Source organism: Esox lucius, chromosome 5 (genome assembly GCF_011004845.1).
Source record: "Esox lucius isolate fEsoLuc1 chromosome 5, fEsoLuc1.pri, whole genome shotgun sequence".
Classification (NCBI taxonomy): Eukaryota; Metazoa; Chordata; class Actinopteri; order Esociformes; family Esocidae; genus Esox; species Esox lucius.
Genome location: NC_047573.1, coordinates 31,587,279 through 31,609,603, shown reverse-complemented (window position 1 = coordinate 31,609,603; position 22,325 = coordinate 31,587,279). Strand labels below are relative to the sequence as shown.

Here is a 22,325-nt window from a genome sequence, read left to right as displayed (position 1 = left end):
TAAAGGCATAGAATGATTACAAAAAAAGTTGTAGTGTACAAGTGTACATTGGGCTCCATCACTGAGAAATGGGAAAAGTTTAGAACCACCAAGATTCTCTGGTCTGAAGAGACCAAAATCTAACAATTTGGCCTGAATGCCAAGTCTACTGGCAAAAATAAGGTGCTGCTCATCCTGACCATTCGCTAAAAGCCAAGAATACAACTGTTAATGCCCATACTAACTTATTGGAACCCTTGCCATTGTATTCTTTACAAACTGTACACATTACATACATGTCAACAAGTTAATTTAATTGATTTGTGTAAAAGACCGAACAGAACAATAAATCTGGACGAATAATCTGGAACGCTTAAATTAAATGGCAATGTTTGTCTTTTTGTTTTATTAGACTATACTGCCATATCCATCTGAAATCTCGTCAGAGCTGATAAGTTCATATGATAAATAAATATCTATCAGGCTAGTAAGTTGTTTTCCGGCAGAGTATTTTTAACTCGTGATTAGTTTCTGAAGAGGGTAACTTTTACAATTATAATTGAAGTAACAGTACTTTTACTTAAGGACACATTTTCAGTACCCAACCCTGCGTTCCCATTTATGTGAATATGTTGTGTATCGTTGTTGTGACTCGTGAGTAAATTCTTCTGCTCAACTTTTCAAAAACAACGTAAGTAAAATGGATAGAGTTAAATGGATACAACGGATAAGAAGTTTGTGTGCTCGCGCCTGGTAAAAATGGAATAGTCAACGGGTTTCAAATCAAGATTCTGATACATTTGAAAACTGATGTCATGTTTCCGCTGGTAACGGACAATTTATTTGCTATCAGAAGCAATGAAGAAAGCAGACTATTTGGCTTTCCCGGCAATTGTTGGTACTACCGGTCAATACAACAATATGAGGAAAATGTGGGATGGCCAACACTACAAATACCATATAGACAGAATGCAGAAAGGTAAGGATAATTTTTGTTATTCCAAGGACACGTCTTTCTCGCAAATGTGTTCAATTAATATGATTCAGAATCACAGTACTCACTAGCTTCCTAAGTTAAGGCACCCAGATCTCTTTGTGATTTACTGTAGGCAACTTATGTAAAGCGTTATTCCACTGGTATTTCAAGAAATCCAGCATTCTAAATCGTCACCTTTTCTGTTTTTGACCCGAATCAATGTTTACAGCTAAACAAATGATCGACAATAAAGCCCCCAGGACATTTCTGCATTGCCACCTGAAGATGAAAAAAATTCAGGTAGGGTGGCATTGATAACATTTTAACCATAATCTACTATTATGTTATTTTAATCAATAAGATTCTGAAAATGCCTAAAGTACTGTAAGGCTAAGGTTATCAACCAATATTTTGAGATTGATGGAAATGGTATCATCTTGTCCATTGGCAGGCAATTGAAGTAGAATCAATCTTAAATGTAATTATAAAAATGTAGATTTCCGTCTAAATAGACATGCCCAAAATTAACTGCTATGCATGTGTAATAAAATGATTATGCAAAAACCTGGTATCATTGGACACATCTCACCTAAGAGATTGAGGAATTTATCAGAAGATAGATAGGAATTACATAGTTCAGAATACATCGAAGCTAGCACACACAAAATAACAGTTGTTTTATTTTTATTTTTGAAAGTAATCTTTCTTTGACAAACTGTAAATTATTGATGAATATAGCTAGAAACACATCAAATGGCTTCCAAATTTTTTTGGGGGGAAAACAACACAATTTGTAATGTATCAACTTCTCTCAAAAGTAGTGGTGGTGTCATCTGATATCATCTAGGACATTCAAGTGTCCTTTCAGAATCGCTTAGGTGTCTGAATGTGGCATATCCAATGTATTGGTCCAACAATAGAGGCCATGGTTCTCAGCAGGAAACCGATGGAGTGCCTTCTCCGGGTAGGGAATGAGGCATTACCCCAAGTGAAGGAGTTCAAGTATCTCAGGGTCTTGTTTGCGAGTGAGGGGACAATGGAGCGGGAGATTGGCCGGGGAATCGGAGCAGCAGGGGCGGTATTGCATTCGCTTTACCGCACCGTTGTGACGAAAAGAGAGCTGAGCTGGAAGGCAAAGCTCTCGATATACCGGTCAATTTTCCTTCCTACCCTCACCTATGGTCATGAAGGCTGGGTCATGACCGAAAGAACAAGATCATGAGTACAAGCGGCTGAAATGGGTTTTCTCAGAAGGGTGGCTGGCTTCTCCCTTAGGGATAGGGTGAGGAGCTCAGCCATCCGTGAGGAACTCAGAGTAGAACCGCTGCTCCTTTGCGTCGAAAGGAGCCAGTTGAGGTGGTTCGGGCATCTGGTAAGGATGCCCCCAGGACGTCTCCCTAGGGAGGTGTTCCAGGCAGGTCCAGCTGGGAGGAGACCTCGGGGTAGGCCCAGGACTAGGTGGAGAGATTATATTTCAACACTGGCCTGGGAACACCTCGGGATCCCCCAGTCAGAGCTGGCAAATGTGGCTTGGGAAAGGGAAGTTTGGGGTCCCCTGCTGGAGCTGCTGCCCCCGCAACCCGATACGGATAAGCGGATGAAGATGAGATGAGATGGTCCAACAATTAATTGTCTTTTTTTATTTTTTTTATTCTAAAATAGACAGATATCCATTCAAAAAATGTATCAAAATGTTATTTCAAACACACAGTTGGTTACACAGGTCCTTCATCTGTTTTTGGATGATGAAAACATTTACTGTAGCAATGTTCACAAAGTGGTAAAAGAAAGAAGTCTTACACCACAGGTCATTCTCCTGATGCTTTTGAGGGCCGCTTATGTGAAGAGTGCATTTGATGGCCAAGAACTGGTTTTCCCTCATGATGGAGGTGGGGAACTCGAATCAATACAGCGGGAATTGCTCTAGTTGTCAGCTAATCTCGATACCTTTACCAGTCTCTTGACAATCACAGAAATGTACATAGTTGAGCATGTCACCCCACGCTGGCAGGTTTCCAGCACTTCTTCCTTCTTCCCTGCTGTTTTAAACCAGAGTTGTTCTGGTTCCACATCATCACTGCGTTCCGTATGCTACCTGTATGACCCTCTCTTGTGCTGGTTCCACTGCCTCTCCCTCTCCTCTGTGGAGGCCCATATCTCTTCACTGCCGCCACACCTCCAGATGAACTTGCAGGGAGGGGAACGGTGCCAAGGCCTTGAGTAGGGGTGGCTGAAAAGAAGCAGTGGGTGTTGAACCATCAGTCGGGGTGGTAGACTCTGCAGTTGGGGTGGTTGATCTGGAAATGGGGGTTGAAGACATTGACAGGGCGGGGAAGCTAGCTGGGGAGCAGTGGCTCCCAAACGTCCCAAACTTATAAAAAAAATCCACTCTTCTCTGTGGTGAATAAAATAGAATTACTGTGGTAAGACACACAAATTTTGACAAATGACAAATTTTACCAACAAAAATTACTGTAAAGAAAATCCACCAAGCCTAGACTTTGTACTGTGACTCACATTGAAGTGTGAAGCACAGAGACACACAGTCCCACACATACACACACACACACACACATACACACACAAAGCAAACAATGGGATGTGGAACACAAACAGACAATGGCCATGAGTATTATGTGGCCTTTACAGAGATATAAGGATTACACTTGGAACAGTAAGTCTGTAAAGAAAATACTTTGGAATTATAGCTACAACTTTGAAATGACCAGTTAGTTTTTAGGGTGTCCTACTGGAATGGTTTCTGTGTTGTCAAATCAATTAATGTTGGTTCCATCAATCAAAAGTTCCCTTTTTTTACTACTAAAGTAATTGACCTAGAAAATATGATGGGTTTTCCTAGCTCTATGATGCGACAGTTGCCAGCAGATTTATCAGATTTACAAATATATTTAAGTTTTTCATGATTAATGTTGTATATGTTCGCAACACTAATTGTTTGTAGGTGGCAACCATCTTGAAATTTGGTCATCAACTCTGCCCTTGTACAGTGGGGAGAACAAGTATTTGATACACTGCCGATTTTGCAGGTTTTCACACTTACAAAGCATGTAGAAGTCTGTAATTTTTATCATAGGTACACTTCAACTGTGTGACGGAATCTAAAACAAAAATCCAGAGAATCACATTGTATGATTTTTAAGTAATTAATTTGCATTTTATTGCATGACATAAGTATTTGATACATCAGAAAAGCAGAACTTAATATTTGGTACAGAAACCTTTGTTTGCAATTACAGAGATCATAGGTTTCCTGTAGTTGTGGACCAGGTTTGCACACACTGCAGCAGGGATTTTGGCCCACTCCTTCATACAGATCTTCTCCAGATCCTTCAGGTTTCAGGGCTGTCGCTGGGCAATACGGACTTCCAGCTCCCTCCAAAGATTTTCTATTGGGTTCAGGTCTGGAGACTGGCTAGGCCACTCCAGGACCTTGAGATGCTTCTTACGGAGCTACTCCTTAGTTGCCCTGGCTGTGTGTTTTGGGTCGTTGTCATGCTGGGAGACCCAGCCACGAACCATCTTCAATGCTCTTACTGAGGGAAGATCTTGCGATACATGGCCCCATCCATCCTCCCCTCAATACAGTGCAGTCATCCTGTCCACTTTGCAGAAAAGCATCCCCAAAGAATTATGTTTCCACCTCCATGCTTCACGGTTGGGATGGTGTTCTTGTGGTTGTACTCATCCTTCTTCTTCCTCCAAACACGGTGAGTGGAGTTTAGATCAAAAAGCTCTATTTTTGTCTCATCAGACCACATGACCTTCTCCCATTCCTCCTCTGGATCATCCAGATGGTCATTGGCAAACTTCAGACGGGCCTGGACATGCGCTGGCTTGAGCAGGGGGACCTTGCGTGCGCTGCAGGATTTTAATCCATGACAGCGTAGTGTGTTACTTATGGTTTTCTTTGAGACTGTGGTCCCAGCTGTCTTCAGGTCATTGACCAGGTCCTGCCGTGTAGTTCTGGGCTGATCCCTCACCTTCCTCATGATTATTGATGCCCCACAAGTTGAGATCTTGCATGGAGCCCCAGAAAGAACTTCTTCCATTTTCTAATAATTGTGCCAACAGTTGTTGCCTTCTCACCAAGCTGCTTGCCTATTGTCCTGTAGCCCATCCCAGCCTTGTGCAGGTCTACAATTTTATCCCTGATGTCCTTACACAGCTCTCTGGTCTTGGCCATTGTGGAGAGGTCTGTTTGATTGAGTGTGTGGACAGGTAACGAGTTCAAACAGGTGCAGTTAATACAGGTAATGAGTGGAGAACAGGAGGGCTTCTTAAAGAAAAACTAACAGGTCTGTGAGAGCCGGAATTCTTACTGGTTGGTAGGTGATCAAATACTTATGTCATGCAATAAAATGCTAATTAATTATTTAAAAATCATACAATGTGATTGTTTTAGATTCTGTCTCTCACAGTTGAAGTGTACCTATAATAAAAATTACAGACCTCTACATGCTTTGTAAGTAAGAAAATCTGCAAAATCGGCAGTGTATCAAATACTTGTTCTCCCCACTGTATATGAGTTTGCTCATATAGTTATGTCACACCAAAGATTGGAATAAACTGCTGTAAAGGAAAGATGCTATGCTTTCAGCAGACACACTGTTTTCGCAGATATGGGACACCGTTCTCATATCAAACTGAATTGAATTAAACAATTAAATTAGTGTCACCAGAAATGGGGACCGTACATTTAAGAGGTTATGGAAAACGCACTGTTTCTATAGCTCCCCAAAATATTGCTGTGGATGACATGGAATGTCCCTCTCCTATTAGATGGAGCAGGAGCGGCTGATGGAGCTGGAGAGGGATAACCGCCTCCTGGTCTCCAGGATTGCCCGGACCATGGGTACCAAGGGAGGCCTGGACAACTGGAACGAATACCAGCCCAAACCAAGGTTGGAACTCTATACAGTGGATATAAAAAGTCTACACACCCCTGTTGTTTGTGATGTAAAAGAATGAGACAAAGGTAAATCATGTCATAACTTTTTCCACTTTTAATGTGACTTATAATGTGAACAATTCAATTGAAAAACAAACTGAAATTTTCGAGGGGGAAAAATAAGAACTTTACAATAACCTGATTGCATACGTGTGCACACCCTCTTATAACTAGGGATGTGGCTGTGTTCAGAATTAACCAATCACATTCAAACTCATGTTAAATAGAAGTCATTACACACCGACCATCATTTCAAGTGACTCTGATTAATCACAAATAAAGTTCAGCTGTTCTAGTAGGATTTTCCTGACATTTTCTTAGTTGCATCTCAGAGCAAGCCTTGGTCCACAGAGAGCTTCCAAAGCATCAGAGGGATCTCAATGTTGAAAGATATAATTTAGGAGAAGGGTACAAAATAATTTCCAAAGCATTAGATACACCATGGAACATAGTGAAGACAGTCATCATCAAGTGGAGAAAATATGGCAGAGACATTACCAAGAACTGGATGTCCCTCAAAAATGTATGAAAAGACTGGTCAGGGAGGCTTCCAAAAAAGGAATAACTGGTCAGGGAGGCTTCCAAGAAGCCTACAGCAACATTAAAGGAACTGGCAAGTACTGGCTGTGTGCTACATGTGACAACAATCTTCCATATTCTTCATATGAATGGGCTATGGGGTAGGGTGGCAAGACGGAAGCCTTTTCTTACAAAGAAAAACATCCAAGCCCAGCTGAAGTTAGCAAAAACAAACATCAAGTCTCCCAAAAGCATGATGGAAAATATGTTATGGTCTGACAAAACCAAGGTTCAACTTTGGCCATAATTCCAAAAGGTATGTTTGGCGCAAAAACAACACTGCACATCACCCAAAGAACACCATACCCACAGTGAAGCATGGTGGTGGCAGCATCATGCTTTGGGGCTGTTTTTCTTCAGCTGGAACCGGTGCCTTAGTCAGGGTGGAGGGAATTATGAACAGTTTCAAATACCAGGCAATATTGGCACAAAACCTTCAGGCGGCTGTTAGAAAGCTGAAGATGAAGTTCACCTTTCAGCACGACAACAACCCAAAGCACACATCCAAATCCACAAAAGCATGGCTTCACCAGAAGAATATTAACGTTTTGGAATGGCCCAGCCAGAGCCCAGACCTGAATCCAACTGAACATCTGTGGGTTGATCTGAAGAGGGCTGCGCACAGGAGATGTCCTCGCAATCTGACAGATTTTGAGCGCTTTTGCAAAGAAGAGTGGGCAAGTATTGCCATGTCAACATGTGCCAGGCTAATAGACTCCTACCCAAAAAGACTGAGTGCTGTAATAAAATTAAAAGGTGCCTGAACAAAGTATTAGTTTAAGGGTTATTGCAACCAGGTTATTGTGAGTTTTTTTTTTGTATTTTTCCCCCTCAAAGATTTCAGTTTGTTTTTCAATTGAATTGTTTACGTTACGTCACATTAAAGGCGGAGAAAGTTCTGACAAGATTTATCTTTGTCTCATTCTTTTACATCACAAGAACCTGCCATTTTAACAGGGGTGTTTAGACTTTTTATATCCACTGTATGTCATATCCCAGATATGAATGGAAATCATGTCTTTCTGAATGCCATTTACGTACCAACATCAAGTTGCCACTCATCTTTACTGAATCCAGATAAATTGAGGTTTATGCATGCAAAACAATTATTGCTTGTTATAAAAACGAGGAATGTTTTTCACTATGAAAGTTATTTGTTTCTGATTTATTCATAGGGTTTGATTAGACCGTTAGTAGAAGTGTAGGGTTTTGTTTTGTAGTTGAAATGATATTGCCTTTTCCTATTATGAAGACATTGAAGCCGGGAAAGATAGTTAGTGCTGCTCGTTAAGGGCCAACTGTCTTTGATAATTGTATTATGGTAACACCAAATCTGGACTGTACATTCTGAAGTCAATTTTATATTGGGTTTCCAGTGTGACCTCCCTTAAAAAGACATTTACAGTCCTCATGCAGTCTTTTAATTTCGATTATTATTTCATCACTTTGCCTAATAAATCACATTGTGTTTATGTTTTAGAATGTGTTTCACTGAACATCTTTGGCCTTTGAAATGAGTACACAGACCTGATTAGTCAGTAGGATAGTCTGAACAATAGCCCACCACCTTACCCAGTTGAACATTCATTGGTGCATTATAATCAAATCAGCCTTGTTACATCATACAGTATACCCATCCACCCAACAGCTGTTGCACAAAAAAGGCCTTCTCATAGTTTTTATTATATTTTGTGTTATTTAGAATTTTGTCTGTGGACATGTTGTCCAAAATGTTTGTGTGCACTTGGCACCAAATGTTTTTGTGCACTTGGCCTCAAAAACATTTTTGCAAACTCTCTTATGGCCAAGCACTCTATATCCCATGACTGGCTAAGCTAGGTCAGTCGTGGTTGGTCTGTGGAAGGGAGACTAGATGTTTCTGGATGTGATGTTGGAGGGCCAGCACTCTTCCATCTGATCTAAAAGTCAATGCCGCAGGACTTTGAAGGGGACATAAACCTGCGTAGAATGCCTTTTTCAGGATGGGATATGTCTAGACTCTGTGGTCATGAAAAATTCAATGCCACTTATTGTAAAAGTACAGGGTGTTATCCCAGTGTCCTGGCTACATTTGCAGACATACCGTTTGGTCCCCTCTTCTTCCCCCTGTAAGTAAAATACATTGTAAGGAGCTATACTAAAATGTATACAAGAACTGATGGGCCAAAATATTATGACCACTCACAGGTGAAGCAAATAATTTTGATCATCCCCTAACAAGGACACATGTCAGGGCAGATTAGAATGGTAAGCAAACAATCAACTCCCGTAGTCAGTGTGTTGGATGCAGGAGAAATGGGCAGGAGTAAAGACCTGAGAGACTTTGACAAGGGCCAAATTCTTATGGCCAGATGACTGGGTCAGAGTGTCTCTAAAATGGAAAGGCTTGTGGGGTGCTCCCAATCAGCAGTGGTCCGAGGGTGTTGGGTGCTCATCAGTGTGCACAAGCAACGAAGGCTATCCTGTCTGATCCGAACCGAAAGAAGGTCTACTGTGGTGCAAGTCCCAGAAAATGTGTATGCCGTTTACCTGAAGAAGTGTTGGTAACAGGATGCACTGTGGGAAGACAACAAGCCTGTGGAGGCAGTGTGATGCTCTGGGAAATGTTCTGCTGGGAAACCCGGGTCCAGGCATTCATGTGGATGTCAGTTTGACACGTGCCACCTATCTGAACATCGTTGCAGACCAGGTACACCCCTTCATGGGAATGGTATTCTGTGATGGCAGTGGGCTCTATCAGCATATTAGGCAGGTGGACATAATGTTCTGGCTCATCATTGTAAGTCCATCTGGAAAAGAGCACCAGCTAAATGATTGAAACAATAAGTACTGCACATTTCTCATTGCATATCCAGTGTGAATGCAGACCTGCGAAACAGGGAGCTGGTGAAGATTTCACTGGAGAACCAAGCCATTCTAAAAAAGATCAACATGACTAAGTCAGTCTACGACCACAAGACATGGCTCGCTGACTTCCAAGTAAGACTGTAGAGGGTGCATACCAATCAATCAATCAATTTCATTTATAAAGCCCTTTATACATTACCAGTAGAGTCTGGATGAACGAATGTTGTTGCCAACTTGCAACCACAGACAAATACCGTTCAACATCAAAACACTCTCCTCTGCAATCTTTCCTAGGTCACAAGAGGTTATGTGAACAGACTTTCGAAGTACCCCGAACAGGCCATGCCAGCAAAGCAGAACAAGGTAGGTGGCATTCTTCAGTTTACATTTTATTTGTCATCTGAGCAGAATACACAAGGTATTGTCCATTCAACTAAATGGTTAATCTCCTTCCTTGCGCGATATCCAGTTAGTAAATTAAGTCCCTACTTCATAACAGCAACTCAAAGCAGACACAGTCGATGGTCTACATTCATCTTCTGAATCATATCCGAAGCTGTTCTGGTTCTTATGACTCTTCTGAGAAGTCTAGACCCAAATCCTTACACGCTTGGATGTATGAAGCTCACACCTGTTCAAGTTGCTAGAGCACAATAATGCAAGGCAACCATATTGGATTACTAACCTCACAAACCCAGACAGTGATGGGAAACTTTCACAGCCCTATGTAGGATCCAGGAGCTACCCCACTATCAGGATTTGAACCCTAGTCTCACAATGATGCACTGAACTGCAAGGCAGTGACTGAATGGATGCACCATTCAGGAGCAACAACAGGCTAATTTCTGATAAAAGCGGATGGTCCAGAGAGTAAATGGTCAAAAAAAAAGTGCATGTTGGGAGAGTTCTCCGGTTCAGTATTGTTTAGTTTTATTGACATTGGTTCTCTTTAGTTAATTAAATATTAGTTACTTCTATTTTCTTTGAATGGCCATGACTGTTCTAATCTCACACAGTACAGTCAGAAGAGGACTGACAAACCTTTGAAGCTCTGCTCCTCTCCAGGTTTCCTCTCTATGATATGAATACATTATTCCTAGCTATTGGGCTTCTTTTATTTTATCTTTTATTTTGCTTGTTGAGGTTTTGAGCTGTATAAGCACCATGCAACAACTGCCTATCTGAAAAGGGCTTTATAAAAACACTTGATTTACATGTTGTTTGCAAAGATAGAGAAAATGCCATAATTGCAACCAGGTCAACCAGCTTTGCCAGCTGGGAGGTTGTTGCAAACTATGATATTTCTGTTCTATTTGTTCTAACATGCTTTTCTTTTTCTTCCTCAGATGCTGAACTTGGTCTAGAATCACAAATCAATCTCAGCCACAGTAAACCAGTCAACCACATTCATTTGTCTTCAATACATTTTACTTATGGGAACTTTATTTGTCACTTCCATCTTTTGTGTATATGGTATGTGGTATTGGTAATATTATTTCTCAGTGCCTGTTTGCATTACAATGACCTGTACACTCGCCATATTGTATTGCAGGTCAAAGGTAACATTTTGGCGGATGCTTTCAGATGTTTTTCGCGTGACGATTGGTTCACCCTCTTCTATCCGTGACCGTGGACATTACGGCAAAACCAAGCCAACCTGCCAAAACAAGAACAGTTTTGTACCTTTTTTGGTTTACTCAATCCAAACTCTTTAGATGACATGCTTAATCCATGCATATTAGTTTTTTCTTTCAACTTGGTTGAATTTGACTAGAAGTTAGGATTCAACACTAGAGTGATGACTTGGTTACCGTATCCATGCTCATGGAGGGACATCTCCAGTTGTACAGATAGTAGTGTACACTCTTTTCCCCGATGCCAAACCTGAGCTTCTCCAGGAAAGAAGTGTTCTCCATCAAGTCCAGAACAGTGAAGACATCAAAGCCTTTCTAAATCAGTGAGATAGAGGGGAGAGAGAGGAGACAGATAGAGGGGAGAGAGAGGAGACAGATAGAGGGGAGAGAGAGGAGACAGATAGAGGGGAGAGAGAGGAGACAGATAGAGGGGAAAGAGAGGAGACAGATAGAGGGGAGAGAGAGGAGACAGATAGAGGGGAGAGAGAGGAGACAGATAGAGGGGAGAGAGAGGAGACAGATAGAGGGGAGAGAGAAGAGACAGATAGAGGGGAAAGAGAGGAGACAGATAGAGGGGAGAGAGAGGAGACAGATAGAGGGAAAGAGAGGAGACAGATAGAGGGGAGAGAGAGGAGACAGATAGAGGGGAGAAAGAGGAGACAGATAGAGGGGAGAGAGAGGAGACAGATAGAGGGGAGAGAGAGGAGACAGATAGAGGGGAGAGAGAAGAGACAGATAGAGGGGAAAGAGAGGAGACAGATAGAGGGGAGAGAGAAGAGACAGATAGAGGGGAGAGAGAGGAAACAGATAGAGGGGAAAGAGAGGAGACAGATAGACGGGAGAGAGAGGAGACAGATAGAGGGGAGAGAGAGGAGACAGATGGAGGGGAGAGAGAGGATACAGTTAGAGGGGAGAGAGAGGAGACAGATAGAGGGGAAAGAGAGGAGACAGATAGAGGCGAAAGAGAGGAGACAGATAGAGGCGAAAGAGAGGAGACAGATAGAGGGGAGAGAGAGGAGACAGATAGGGGGAAAGAGAGGAGACAGATAGAGGGGAGAGAGAGGAGACAGATAGAGGGGAGAAGGGAGAGGAAAAAGTGGGGGGAGAGAGTAACTACATTCAGCCACGGGAACTGATAATACTCAATCCACTCATGCATGTTTAATTAACTGTCCAAATGGGAACACCAAAGTTGACTGCCCTTAAAAAATCCTACTCTTAATAATTGTAACCCTTACTTCAACATAACCCTTACCCTAACCTTAATCTGAATAACATAATTTTTAGCTCTAAACTTAACCTAGCTCTACAGCCTAACCGTAAATCTAACCTGTAATGCCTAACCCTAATTTTAACTAACGCCAATTGTAACTTTTGCCCTAAACCTAAAACTTACTCTTTCAAAATGGGGACATGAAAAAGTCCCCATTAGTCAACTATTTCTGATTCAACCCGTTTGGGCGATATTTTTGTCCCCATTGTATAGTTAAGACAGAATCACACAGACTTACACACACACACCCACAGTTAAGGCCACTAACAACTATGATCTTCACACAATCAATCACATCAAATCTGTATTTACAGATTTACACACACACACAAACACACAATCTCCCAGCTACGTTTTGATCTCCAGACACACACACACTCACAGCTTTAGCAAGGACCAGAGCGTCCTCCATGAGGTCAGTCAGTGGGGTGGAAGTGGTGACGGAGCAGAAGGAGTGGGCTGCCTTTAGCCCCGCATGTAGTGGATGGTTCATCACCGTGGACTCGACAGTATAGAAACTCACCAAGTCAGTCAGCACACCGCCAGAACTCTACAGCAGAGGAACAGAGGAACGTATAGAAACTCACCAAGTCAGTCAGCACACCTCCAGAACTCTACAACAGAAGAACGTAGATTTTGCGAGCTAACACAATCAGTATGGTTCTATTAAGCTATTGTATGAAGGCTCGAGATAACAAACAAACATAGTTTAGTTATCCTGTGATTATATACATCCCTATAACTCAACCCTGGACCTTGAAGCCAATTCCAGGCTACCCTCTTATCATCTTATTTAGACCTGGAACACCCGGTGAGTGCGATTAATGATGAGGTAGGACAGAAAACCAGCAGGCTCCGGACCTGATAGGGTAAGATTGGAATGCCCTTGATGTAGAGGATATATCTGGATATATCTTTGCAGTTGTAGGGGACTGCCCAAAGCCTGAAGAACAACGATTGTGTTCCTAATTGGATGTAGGATACAGACCTCCACCAAGTAGGTGTCAATGACACTCTCTCGTGGCAGCAGCCAGTGCTCCACTTCCTCCTCAGACAGGATGGGCGTCAGGTGGAACTTTTCCAGGTAGCCCTGAAGTAGCGCACATACCCTGGCCACATCATCCCTCGTCATGGCCCGCAAACCTGCTGTTTTGGGAGCCTGAAAGTAAGGGAACGACGAAGAAAAGAGAAGGGTCGGGGGTCAATTCCTTTTAATTTTCTAATTTGATTATTGTGTTCTGGATTTAAATGACCATTGCAGTGTATTGACGTGGGTCTATCAGTACTTGCAGGTATTAGCCACATAGGGGCGCCAGACACATACTAACCTCAGGCAGGCGGTTGAGCTTGAGGGCCCTCTGGAGGGTCATGTTGCCCGTCAGGGTTGAGAGGGGGAAATTCACGTCAATCAGCTTCCGTATGTTCAGAGGGCGATGCCAGTACCTGCCAACATGACCACACAGGATGGATTGGGCAGAACCGTCTGTTTTTCAGAGTGAATTCTGTTAATAGTGTGGTGTGCGTGTGTGTGTGTGTGTGTGATTTTGTGTACGTGTGCTTGTAGATGTGTGTGTAGGTTATAAGGTATGTGTACATACTCTGTATATGGGTTTGTGTCGGTTGTAATTATGTGTTGACACTGTGTGTGTGTGTTCCTGGGTGTCTACAGTGTGATTGGGGCACCTACCTACATGTGGCCACAGGTCGGGTTAGCACCCCGTTAGCGGTAAAGACGGCCTGGTACACGCCCCGCAGGTTCACCCGTCTGGTGACCTCTCTGATGAGCACTGGGGCCATCCGTTTGGAGCGTAGCTTCTTGTGGACGCACAGGAAGTTCACTCGCACCATTTTCTTCTCACTAAGGAACGAGTGATTGTGGGGAACACATCATGTCATTGCAGCCAGGCTACTGCCAAGCTATGCGGGGCTTCTACCAAAATGCTTATGAAGTGATGCTACTGTATTTTAACTACCAGTAGTGTATTATTTTACTGGATGCAAATATTACTGTGTATGAAAATAAACTATTGAGAAGGAACTGGGTTTTATTATCAGCCCACCCAAAGGCTACAAAGCAACTCTGGAAATTCAAGATGGAGGGAGGACTGGCTCTCCCAAATGTGTATTTTACTATCTGCTAGCACTTTCCACTATCCGTCAGCCCTCAGCAGATGCCCTCAAGGCTAAAACGGTAGGAGGAACTAGGTACGTTCAGCTCCAGTTATGCAATTCAAGACTACACAGACTACTTATTCCAAAACCAAAGAACAGCGGCTCTTCCCTGACACATCTCTTTGTGTGTCAAGCTAAAACTACAGATTGTACACTACACCACCAATTGGTCCTGTGCTCAAACCTGCAAGGCTACAGATCTGGAATATTTAGGATCCTCTTGGAATGTCTTAGGGACTCTGTTGTTCCCAGACCTGCTACTGATTATCATGGGAGTATCAGTGGTTCTCAACAGATAAATGAGAACCACCAACAACTCATTTTAATGGTCATTTAGCGAAAGATTTACCAACACAGTATATTTAGAGAGTTTGATCTATACTGGCTGACAATTTACACAAATTTGATATAATCTGCCAGGCTCTGTCTATTTAGAGCATTTGGCACTGTTATGTCACCTTCAGAATTAAACCCATGATGCACTAATCTTCTGTCTGGGGCTTTGAGGGCCAGTTTCTAGGACACAGGTTTAGCCTAGTCTAGAACAAAAAAATCAAGCTCTTTGAGGTTCTACACTGACCCAGATTTTTTTGTCCTATACTAGGCTTAATTAAAAGGGGTGGGGGAATCAAATTGTATCTTTTTGGTCAAACATTTGGTCAATGTTTTGTTGGATTTCATCTTGAATTATTTCTTCTAGGTTTCTGATCATGTGTAAAAACATATAATGATAAAAAAAAAGAAACAATAATGAAGTTAATTATTTTTGTTTGGGTGATGAAGGAAAATACTCACGTGTCATATATCCGGATGTTAGCTGGCAGAGCAGCGATGAAGCCTACTAGCTTCTGATTGGTGTTCACTCTCACCCCACAATGCCACTGGGGAAGCCAACCAGGGGGGCACAGGGCCCTAGGGAAAGGGGTTGATTGAGAGAGTTGGGAAGGGGGGGGTTGGGTTGGGGGTGAGCCTTGACTTGTGATTTAGCTGGCGTTCCAATCCAGAACTGTGTGGGCCGCGTGGTGTAGTTGAATAATTTAGACCATAATAAAGATACATTTAAATGTTGTAAACGTCACTTACCACAACAGATACTCAGGGGAGTAGTCAAACCTGGCGGTGTTGTCATCTTCCTCTCTGTAGTGTTCATTTAGAAAAGTACACAGCTCCCTTAGCTGGGTAGATGGACAGGCAGACTATAAGCATTATTATATTCATTAAATGAATCAAGGGCATCGAATCAAATGAGGAAGTAAGTGTCTTAATGTTCCCTCCAGGACAGTCGGTCAGCTTTGTCCCGCTGCTATTCTAACACATTGTCCTCCTTCAATCTTATGAAGATTCAATTAAAAGTAACAAATGTCACAATCCTGAAAAAGTTAGAAGCCTTATTCCAGCCTTGGCTTGTGTAAGCTGAATACGTAATGATCTCTTACATAATATTAGCTTTATGTTTCCTGTTTAAGTCGGGTTTATTTACTACAGTCGTTTTATTTTGATGAACGAGACCTGCATTGGAGGCCTGTTTTTAATACAGAATCAGGTTTAATCATTGTCGTTGGGAAGCAACTAAAAACGTCTCACACTGGCACCAAAACAATTCTACCATCACCAGAAATGGCACTTATTCGACAGAGCGCCCAGGTAAACAGCATAGTCTAAAAAGGCTCTAGGAAGTAAACAGATACAAGGAAGGTTCATTTACCACAACTGGATCCCCCAGATCGAGAGGGGCCCAGGTGAACCCTGGCGGTAGACTATAAGGCTCCTCACGAACAACAGGCTTATCCACCTCAATAGGACCATGGGTGGTAGGATTGCCGTCAACTGGGGAATCGGAGGTGAAGAGATATGGATTAATGGTGAGATAAACTCAAGGTTCTGGGTTGCATTGCTGGTTTACATTAGCTCACTACTTTCTTTTGTTAAGAGTCTTGAATGAACCACGTACCACCTGTCAAGTTCCCTACCTAGTCTGGGGACCGGCTGGGTGTCCCAGAAGGGGTGGGGTTGTCTGCTGGCCTCCTCCATGGTCTTCGGGAGGCCCTTGCCCAGGGAGAAGAGGTGTAGGGCCCTTTGGATCTCCTGTTGCTTCTCCTCCGGTAAAGCATTCAGCTGGGGAGGGATTGCAATGTCAGGATATGGTTATAGATAGGTTAGTGGTGCGGCAATCTGATTTCAAATATCAGGATAGGGTTATAAATAGGTTAGTGGTATGGCAATCTGATTCCAATGTCAGGATATGGTTATAGATAGGTAAGTGGTATGGCAATCTGATTCTAATGTCTGGATATGGTTATAGATAGGTTAGTGGTGCGGCAATCTGATTCCAATGTCAGGATATGGTTATAGATAGGTTAGTGGTATGGCAATCTGATTCTAGATCTGTGGTTAAGAAATTGGTAATTGGAAATTCTCTGATGGCCTGGTGTGCAAAACCTCAACATATTTATATTAATTGTAGCCCTTTTCGTTACAAGACATTACAGCTTATGCAGTCAAGACTTGCATGTGGCCACGTACACAGACAAACATACACACAGGCATACACACACAGACAAACATATACACAGACACAAGCACACAGACAAACATACACACAGACACACACTGAGTACCATGGCAAACGGGTCTTTGGGCTCATCAGGTCTCCAGGCATCTTCCTTGCTCTTCTTCTGCTTCTTCCTTGTTTTCTGACCACCTCCACTTTCTTCTCTAGAGTTCTTGTCACTAATAAAGAACAAAATCAAAAAGATAGAATAAAATGTTTGACACAAGGAAGCCACCGTCGCACTTTAGTGTGCCTGTCAGTATCAGCATAGTGCACAGTAATATCTGTTTGACTTATAACACCCACAAAACATGTTTTTCATATTTAAAAAAGGATGGGGAATAAAACAGCTATTATTTACCACCCATGTCAGTGACATTCTAAATGTACATCAAAACATATGACACATTAGCTACTTACTGAGGGCTGGAATCCATCATTGTAGAGCAGAGAGAGACCACGATAGTAAATGTATTTGGCACTTGTGGTTTTGTCTCTTATCTACAGAGACAGTTGGGGTAGGACAGTGACCGCCTTAGTCCCCCACTCCCACCAATGTCTACCACGCCCAGGTTGCCCTATACATAAAACCACACTTGGACTCCAATAAACCTGGCTAAACGTGGCTCATATTGGCTGAAAATAGATATTTGTTTGTCAGTAATCATTTTACCAAGCAAAATACAGTACCCTGTGTAACTAAAGATCACCAGCCTGCTGGGGTCAAACAGAAGCGCTTAATTCATACATGATATTAATTAATAACTTTTGTTCCCTATAACATGGAAAAAAAACTGTTCCAAAATGGTGAAAACAATATATATAAAAAATTATCTTCATCAACTAAAAATCTATGTAGAAATTGTTTAATTTCAGATGCAATCTTTTGGAGAATGGAGCACAAAGACTGAAAAAATATTTTCTGTCCCAGTACTTTATTGAAACCAAATACTTCAACTGATTCTCCTGTATGTGATATTTCTCTGACAATCCTACATGAACCAATACAGATTTGGCTTAAACTGCTTTGAATAACGTTGTCTTCCCTGACGGAACTGCATTTTCTGGTGTATGAAATACCTTAGATTTTGCAGCAACAGCCAGTTTATCAGAAGTGTAACTGTGTTGGGTAAACACAAAACATGCACACGTCACACTAGTATCACAGCAGCTGTTTTGAGGAACATCTGGTTTTGTATTAATCTATAATTCCTGTATCACAATATCACAACCATAGAATGACACTGCTGTTCACATTAAATCACAAAGCATGTGAGCAATAAGTTCCTCACATGCTGTTAACTCATGCTGACCTGCTGTTAAAAACAAATCTTAAGTTCATGAGAAATGGTCATAAAAACGTGCAATATTTTCACACTGTGTAGGATACATCACAAAATCAAAACACATTGTTTTATATTCTTTTATTTTTGTTTTCGTTTAATTTAATTAATACAGTCAGAAAGAAATGTAAACAACACTAACTTGCAAACTTCTGGTAATCTAAAAAGTTTCTTGTTGTTTTTGCATAGAACCAGATAGTAACAGTGTTATAAAATACATTATAAACCAGGTGGTTTGAATCCTGTGGCAAAAAGCCATAGTATATCAGACCAACTATTTATTTTTAATGTTCTATTAGCATTGTTTACTGGTTTATAATAGCAATATCTAGGGGGGTTTGTGGTATACTGCCAATATACCACCGCTAAGGACAAAGCCCCTTACTGGCCATATACCAGAAAACCTTGTTCCTTATTGCTTAAACATGCAGAAACTAATGGTTTTAGGCACAGATCTAGGATCTGCTTACACCTCCAAACCTAACCTAAAACATTGGTGGAGGAAATGATAAACTGACCCAATGTGGGAATTTGGCTCCCCCTAGACATAGGTTCAACAATATACAGTATCCGTTGTCAGACCTATCCTTACAGAGGTATGGAACTATAACCAGCTGCAGGCCTATTGGAGTAGGAGCAAAATCTAAAACATTATTTGACACAGCAAATGGACCACGACTTAGCCCAAAAAGAGATTGTACTTGAAAATAGCTGTAACACCACGTGTTGATTACACTGACACATGATCACGTCTCTTGTTTCATTCACTGCAATGCTTTGGAACATATTCTCTAAATTAAACACATTTTCAGCTAAATTCCTGATAATTTTAAAACTCCAACAAACCAATACCCCAAAAATATGACCTGAAAATGAATATGCTCATCCATTGTCAACCTAAGTTCTACATAGTCAAACATCCTGGTCAGTGTACCAGTTAAATGTACTAAATAAATAGGTTGTGATGAGAAGTTCATACATTAATTGCTAGCCATAAAATTACAAAATCACAGTTCTGATAAGTACAACAGTAGAACATACTATTAAGATGGATGTTTATATAGAGATATGCCATACAGGAACACAGTAGATTGAAAAAGAAAAGGCATTTAAAAGTGCATTCTTACTCTACAACTAAATAGAGTATAAGACAAGGAAAGGATCGACTTTACTTTTGAACTTTCAATTCCTGGTCAGTTTTGTCAAATGAACTCTGTTACCATCCTATTCCTCATCATCACCACCCCATTAAATCTATATTCCATAACCTTCATGAATAATGACTAACTAAATGCAAATATTTTCTGTGGCCACTGAGGTCCACCTTATGGATTCAGTGTGTTTGGTACTAGTACACTGAACAAAAAAACTATATGTTTGTCAATAGAGAATAAGCGTAATAAATACCATATGATTTGAATGTTGCACCATTATACACTGCTTCCCTAACATCTGCCATAACGAGGACACTTCATAACATCACAGCGGTATTAAAGAAAAACATAACAACAGTCTTAAAATTCCTACAGAACCGGGTCCATCAAATCAATTTTATTATGATTTGAACTTATTCTATGTCAGCACTACTATGCATAAACACTGTGAATATGGCCAGAAACGCAAAGTTTCTACTTGGAGCAATAAACCATTACAAAAAACCACATTCCTTCAAAAGTATTCCAAAATGGATGGTATGTGTTCACGTTACAGTAAATGATTAAAAAACTATCAAAATGTTTTACTATAAAACGTACGCCATCTTATCTGGTTGATAATGAAGAATACCGAATTCATATTTGAAACATGACACTTTAAAATGTTTGAAAAGGCCCCAGATCCAGACTAGCCATGCCCCCCTCCCCCCCGATTGTCCTAAATTGAAAAGGATGTGACAAGGCAAAGCCAACAATTGGCATCATTTAGACATTACACTTTTACACATTGCCGCCCACCAAAATCACTGATAGTAATCACTGACAGTAGGTGAAGGAATGTTTCTGACTCTCCACAGATGAAGAGTCTTCAGTTTCTACACAGCTGCCAGAAAGGATCAATATTTTGGTTCTGAAAAGAACTACATTTGTCAAATGATGCACTTTGTAATGTTGGACTTGGTCATCAGAAAAATAAAGTACTGCATTAGCTACGAGGCTTACAGAAAACATACCCCTTTTGTATTGTCTAGACTGACTGAACATCACGGAACTAAAGGCACAAGGAAAAGGAACTGGCTACCTTTGAAGAAAAATAAAAAATAAGCTTTTCTACAGTACCAATCTGAAAGGCTACAAATAAATTGTAGATATATTTTATATCTTGTAAACAGGCTACGTAAAGTCTACGGTATTGCATATTCTAGTTATTCTATAGTAACTATATCAATTTACTATCTAGAACAACTAGATAAGTAAACATAAAAATTGTCAGTATCAAATGTAATTCGTACATGGTCACAACCCTAAAAATGTCTAGGCTCGGAAAACTGAATCATAAATTGATTCCATACATGGTATTGTGATGTTTTTTGCAGAGAACATATTTGTAACAACATTTCGGCATTTCCGTGATTATTTAAAAACAGCTTTTTGGGGGAGGAAACTGGCACCCTGGGGAATAATAATTTAGTTAAACTTTCCTTTTAACATGCTTTAAGCATGTAGAAGTCAGTTTGGATGGTTTAGCTGCATAGCCAATGACTTCGGGGGAATGTCCCATAAACACCATTGCCTGGCAGGGTATTTGTTCGTATTTTTGTATTTGGTCCAATACAGGTCAGACAAAGCCAGAGATCCTAGTTCTGTTGTCCCGCAGGATAACATTTTAGGGCTCAGTCTAAGATGAATTCATTACTTCCTGGTATGGGGACAAAGACTGGTATACAGTAGAAACTGTTGATACAGACGGATAATGAGTAAATTAGAGACAGAATCAACAAAATGTCCTTGTTTTTACACTTTCATCACGTGAAATATGGCATCGAATCTCATATCCTGGGTTTACACAGTGTAAACTGGGAAGAGAGTTAGTGTTTCTTGGCTTGCTGTTTGGCTGAAGCCTTGGTTGGGGACACGGCTGGAGATTTGGCTACCATTTTGGTCGGGGACGGAGACTTGACTGAGACCTTGGAGGGACTACCGTGGCAAGGGGTGGCCTTCACGTGGATGAAGAGTGAGGCGGGAGACAAGCTGGAGCCATCGACCTTCAGTAGGTGGACATGACGGTAACCTGGGGGTGAGAGGGTGGAGGTGGTGGGTCTGTAGCGTCTTAAAGGGACATTTCACAGGTTTTCCCTGAACTCAATGTCAGATGAGTCCTCACACTGAAATTAGTATTTATATGTATTAGTATATGGGTCCACAGAAACTGTAATCAATGATTATGTTTCCTTTAAACAGACACTAAAGACCTCAGATAATTTTAGCCACTGCTAGCTATAAATAATGGAAGGAATGACCTGAAATTAACTCTATATTTGTTTTGGTAATTTTGCCATTGAAAAGTGAACATGCCCTGATCATATTAATTGTTTTTTGCAAGAGGCGTATAAATGCAGCTTAGTTTAAGCTTAAACATGCCTTATGCAGCATTTTCCATTTAAAATATCCAATAATAACCCTTACATACCATCAGGTTATGTTAAAAACCGGATGTCCCCAGGTAGCAGTCAGTTCTGGGCCACATCAGTACATCACCAGCCAGTGTTGGTACATGTGGGCCAGAACTGTGCCAGATACTCAAGATAAGGGCCAAATGGCGTGCAAATGGGATATAGTCATTTTTTGTCTTTTAACATGAATTTACATTATTTGACACGACGCTAAACTGAACCCTTATCCTGACCATAACCTAGCCACATTTTTACGCCCACACTTGAACTCTCATGTCTAACCCAATCCTATAAACCTACCAGTAAAGCCTAAAACTAAAAGTAACCCTAACTCCAACACTATTTCCAGTATTAAGTTTTTCCCTAAATGTAACCCCTAACCCAGAAATCAAATT

General features: G+C 41.2%; 3 protein-coding genes and 1 long non-coding RNA gene across 10 annotated transcripts in view; 1 reads left to right on the top strand and 3 right to left on the bottom strand.

Moving 5' to 3' along the window:
- Positions 1 to 610: 610 nt before the first annotated feature.
- On the top strand, positions 611 to 10,783 carry LOC105030360 (uncharacterized protein CFAP97D1). 3 transcript variants are annotated; one of them, XM_010904191.3, is made up of 6 exons: positions 612 to 958; positions 1,185 to 1,255; positions 5,756 to 5,877; positions 9,359 to 9,482; positions 9,645 to 9,713; positions 10,697 to 10,783. In XM_010904191.3, the coding sequence occupies exons 1-6, from the start codon at positions 838 to 840 to the stop codon at positions 10,712 to 10,714; spliced, it is 525 nt and encodes a 174-aa protein (XP_010902493.2). In that variant the 5' UTR covers positions 612 to 837; the 3' UTR covers positions 10,715 to 10,783. The 3 variants fall into 3 exon arrangements, with proteins under 3 accessions (XP_019902320.1, XP_019902321.1, XP_010902493.2); XM_020046761.2 differs by lacking the exon at positions 10,697 to 10,783 and having other exon boundaries at positions 611 to 958; positions 9,645 to 10,617; XM_020046762.2 differs by lacking the exons at positions 1,185 to 1,255; positions 10,697 to 10,783 and having other exon boundaries at positions 611 to 958; positions 9,645 to 10,617.
- LOC105030369 lies at positions 2,607 to 9,127 on the bottom strand. Its single transcript, XR_829583.3, has 3 exons — positions 9,033 to 9,127; positions 8,587 to 8,609; positions 2,607 to 3,350 (listed from the first exon to the last, which is right to left on the bottom strand). It is a non-coding gene; the product is annotated as an uncharacterized LOC105030369 (long non-coding RNA).
- LOC105030374 (glycylpeptide N-tetradecanoyltransferase 1) lies at positions 10,753 to 17,467 on the bottom strand. The gene is made up of 12 exons (XM_010904211.4): positions 17,401 to 17,467; positions 17,048 to 17,159; positions 16,400 to 16,544; positions 16,135 to 16,256; positions 15,513 to 15,604; positions 15,225 to 15,341; positions 13,945 to 14,115; positions 13,586 to 13,700; positions 13,246 to 13,416; positions 12,640 to 12,807; positions 11,162 to 11,299; positions 10,753 to 11,007 (listed from the first exon to the last, which is right to left on the bottom strand). The coding sequence occupies exons 1-12, from the start codon at positions 17,418 to 17,420 to the stop codon at positions 10,987 to 10,989; spliced, it is 1,392 nt and encodes a 463-aa protein (XP_010902513.2). The 5' UTR covers positions 17,421 to 17,467; the 3' UTR covers positions 10,753 to 10,986.
- Positions 17,468 to 19,837: 2,370 nt separating this feature from the next.
- plcd3b (phospholipase C, delta 3b) overlaps positions 19,838 to 22,325 on the bottom strand; it is a 33,827-nt gene continuing 31,339 nt past the window's right edge. For all 5 annotated transcript variants that reach the window (XM_010904271.3, XM_020046498.2, XM_020046499.2 and 2 more), the window contains one exon: positions 19,838 to 21,548. In XM_010904271.3, the coding sequence (XP_010902573.1) occupies positions 21,346 to 21,548 (203 nt within the window). In that variant the 3' untranslated portion in view covers positions 19,838 to 21,345. The remainder of the gene's footprint in view (positions 21,549 to 22,325) is intronic.

Bases quoted from the DNA above. Each gene is read 5' to 3' on its own strand.
- LOC105030360 (XM_020046761.2), top strand. From the start codon at position 838: ATGAAGAAAGCAGACTATTTGGCTTTCCCGGCAATTGTTGGTACTACC. The intron at 5,878-9,358 runs GTTGGAACTCTA...TTGCATATCCAG, and splicing joins GAATACCAGCCCAAACCAAG to TGTGAATGCAGACCTGCGAA. The intron at 9,483-9,644 runs GTAAGACTGTAG...AATCTTTCCTAG, and splicing joins CATGGCTCGCTGACTTCCAA to GTCACAAGAGGTTATGTGAA.
- LOC105030374 (XM_010904211.4), bottom strand. From the start codon at position 17,420: ATGATGGATTCCAGCCCTCA. The intron at 15,605-16,134 runs GTAAATGAACCT...CCATCTACCCAG, and splicing joins ATCTGGGGGATCCAGTTGTG to CTAAGGGAGCTGTGTACTTT. The intron at 13,701-13,944 runs GTAGGTGCCCCA...TCATGTTGGCAG, and splicing joins CGACCTGTGGCCACATGTAG to GTACTGGCATCGCCCTCTGA.